General features: G+C 42.1%; 1 protein-coding gene and 1 long non-coding RNA gene across 2 annotated transcripts in view; one reads left to right on the top strand and one right to left on the bottom strand.

Annotated features, from left to right (window-relative positions):
* The window catches only part of LOC116684324 (uncharacterized), a 19932-nt gene that overhangs the window by 13225 nt on the left and 5082 nt on the right, over positions 1 to 1625 (bottom strand). The window lies entirely within an intron of this gene.
* The window catches only part of zgc:114130 (mRNA decay activator protein ZFP36L1), a 4594-nt gene continuing 4144 nt past the window's right edge, over positions 1176 to 1625 (top strand). Inside the window, exon 1 of the mRNA XM_032510085.1 lies at positions 1176 to 1540. Within this exon, the coding sequence (XP_032365976.1) occupies positions 1487 to 1540 (54 nt within the window). The 5' untranslated portion in view covers positions 1176 to 1486. The remainder of the gene's footprint in view (positions 1541 to 1625) is intronic.

The raw sequence follows: 1625 nt of genomic DNA, 5'->3' as shown, positions 1-1625 counted from the left end.
TTTATTTTTTAAGATAGTGCTTTTATTCTAACCATGTGTGCTTACACTCTCAGTTTAAGTATATACCCAAGTGAGAATCAAACCCCTAAGAAACACTGAACTGTACAGAACAAACTGAAAGCTGTTTCTTTTCCCTGTAGTTGCAGCCAAATGTCTGCCAACTTGTTAGGCTACTGGGCATGTTGCAATCGTTTACAATCCCAGAGGTGTGACAACTTCACTTCTGGCAGACCTCTGTGTGTGTGTGTGTGTGTGTGTGTGTGTGTGTGTGTGAATAGGACTGTCAGATATCCTCATGGCAGTGGAATTTTTCACACATCCACCTTTAGCCTACCTTTGAAATCAAAGACTTCACTCCTCCTTGTCTGTCCCATGGGGCTAGGCTGTCTCCTGTCTTTTCTACCCATGTGTTCAGTCTTTCTGTTGGCTGCATGTGTGGCTTTTTTGTCCTTGAGGTTGCCGTTTCTTCCCTGGTGTTTGACTGCTTCTTATTTATTGTGGCTCCCTTTGTTTCATGACTTTTTTTGTTTGTTTTAGCTACTACCAGTGGCACATCCTGTGTCCCCTGATAAAGACTCACTATCTGGCTTAAAATAATTTGAGGAAAAACATATTCTGCTATCAGCAAGCAGACGTTATCATAAAGTATCAGGTTTATGGCGAAAAGTGCACATTGCAATAGGCCTAATTATTTCAATATCCCGGTTGATATCAAGACAAGACAACACTTCTGGTGGTATGAGTGACACTGCCTGCACTTATAAGCAAAGTGCTAGTGCAAAGCAGAGGTAAACTGTCTCAGACTGGGTGACAAAATTGTATACAGCTACATATTAACTTCATACAAACATATTTTATGGTCAATACTTTTCAGCAAGCTCAACAACAAAAAACCTAATACCCAGTACTATACTCCTGTGTACAGAAGTGTGACAAAGAGCATAGCTATTTGTTGTAGCTAAATTAATTAATTAATGCATTATTCATTGATTGTGTAGCTGCTGACAACACAGTATTTCAAACATTACGATGTAGAAGTCTGGAGAGTGTATTTAAAAAAGGGCCTCCGAGTATTATAAAATTAGATAACGTTACCTACTTGTTGCACTGTAATCGTGATGCTAACTTTATAGCACAACTCTAAAGAGAATGTTAGCCTACCATAGTGTTCCTACAATGAAAACATGGCTCTTCGTTATATTCAAACGGAATTCAAAATAGGTTAGATTACACTACTTTTCACCGAGCTGGGTACCCACATGCAGTTCAGGGACCGCTGGTTCTGGTGAAAACAACGTTGGGCAGACTCGCAGAGGCGTGGGAGTGGCTAACAGCAGTGTTAGGTTTTAAATCCACACGTGGTCTGGGTCTTGGGCTTGTTTTGCACTGCACACACACAACTGGAAACTTCTGACCAACTCATGCCAGCGAGTTGCCCACGTCTATCAGTGCGGGGGCAAGATCGGACGAAAACCTTTGCAGCAAAATGCCATCTTTCCCCCTCAACCAGTTTGCTGACCTGGAAGAGATGATGTGCAAGGTAAACGAAAAGCGCAAAAAAAGTTGCGCGGAGCAAAAGTTGGCATGGTCATGGGGGGGGAGGGGGGGTTAACGTTAGCTAGCTA

The sequence above is a fragment of the Etheostoma spectabile genome, chromosome 3 (assembly GCF_008692095.1).
Source record: "Etheostoma spectabile isolate EspeVRDwgs_2016 chromosome 3, UIUC_Espe_1.0, whole genome shotgun sequence".
NCBI lineage: Eukaryota > Metazoa > Chordata > Actinopteri > Perciformes > Percidae > Etheostoma > Etheostoma spectabile.
The sequence above is the reverse complement of the archived record's forward strand: the minus strand, read 5'-3'. Positions and strand labels throughout refer to the sequence as shown.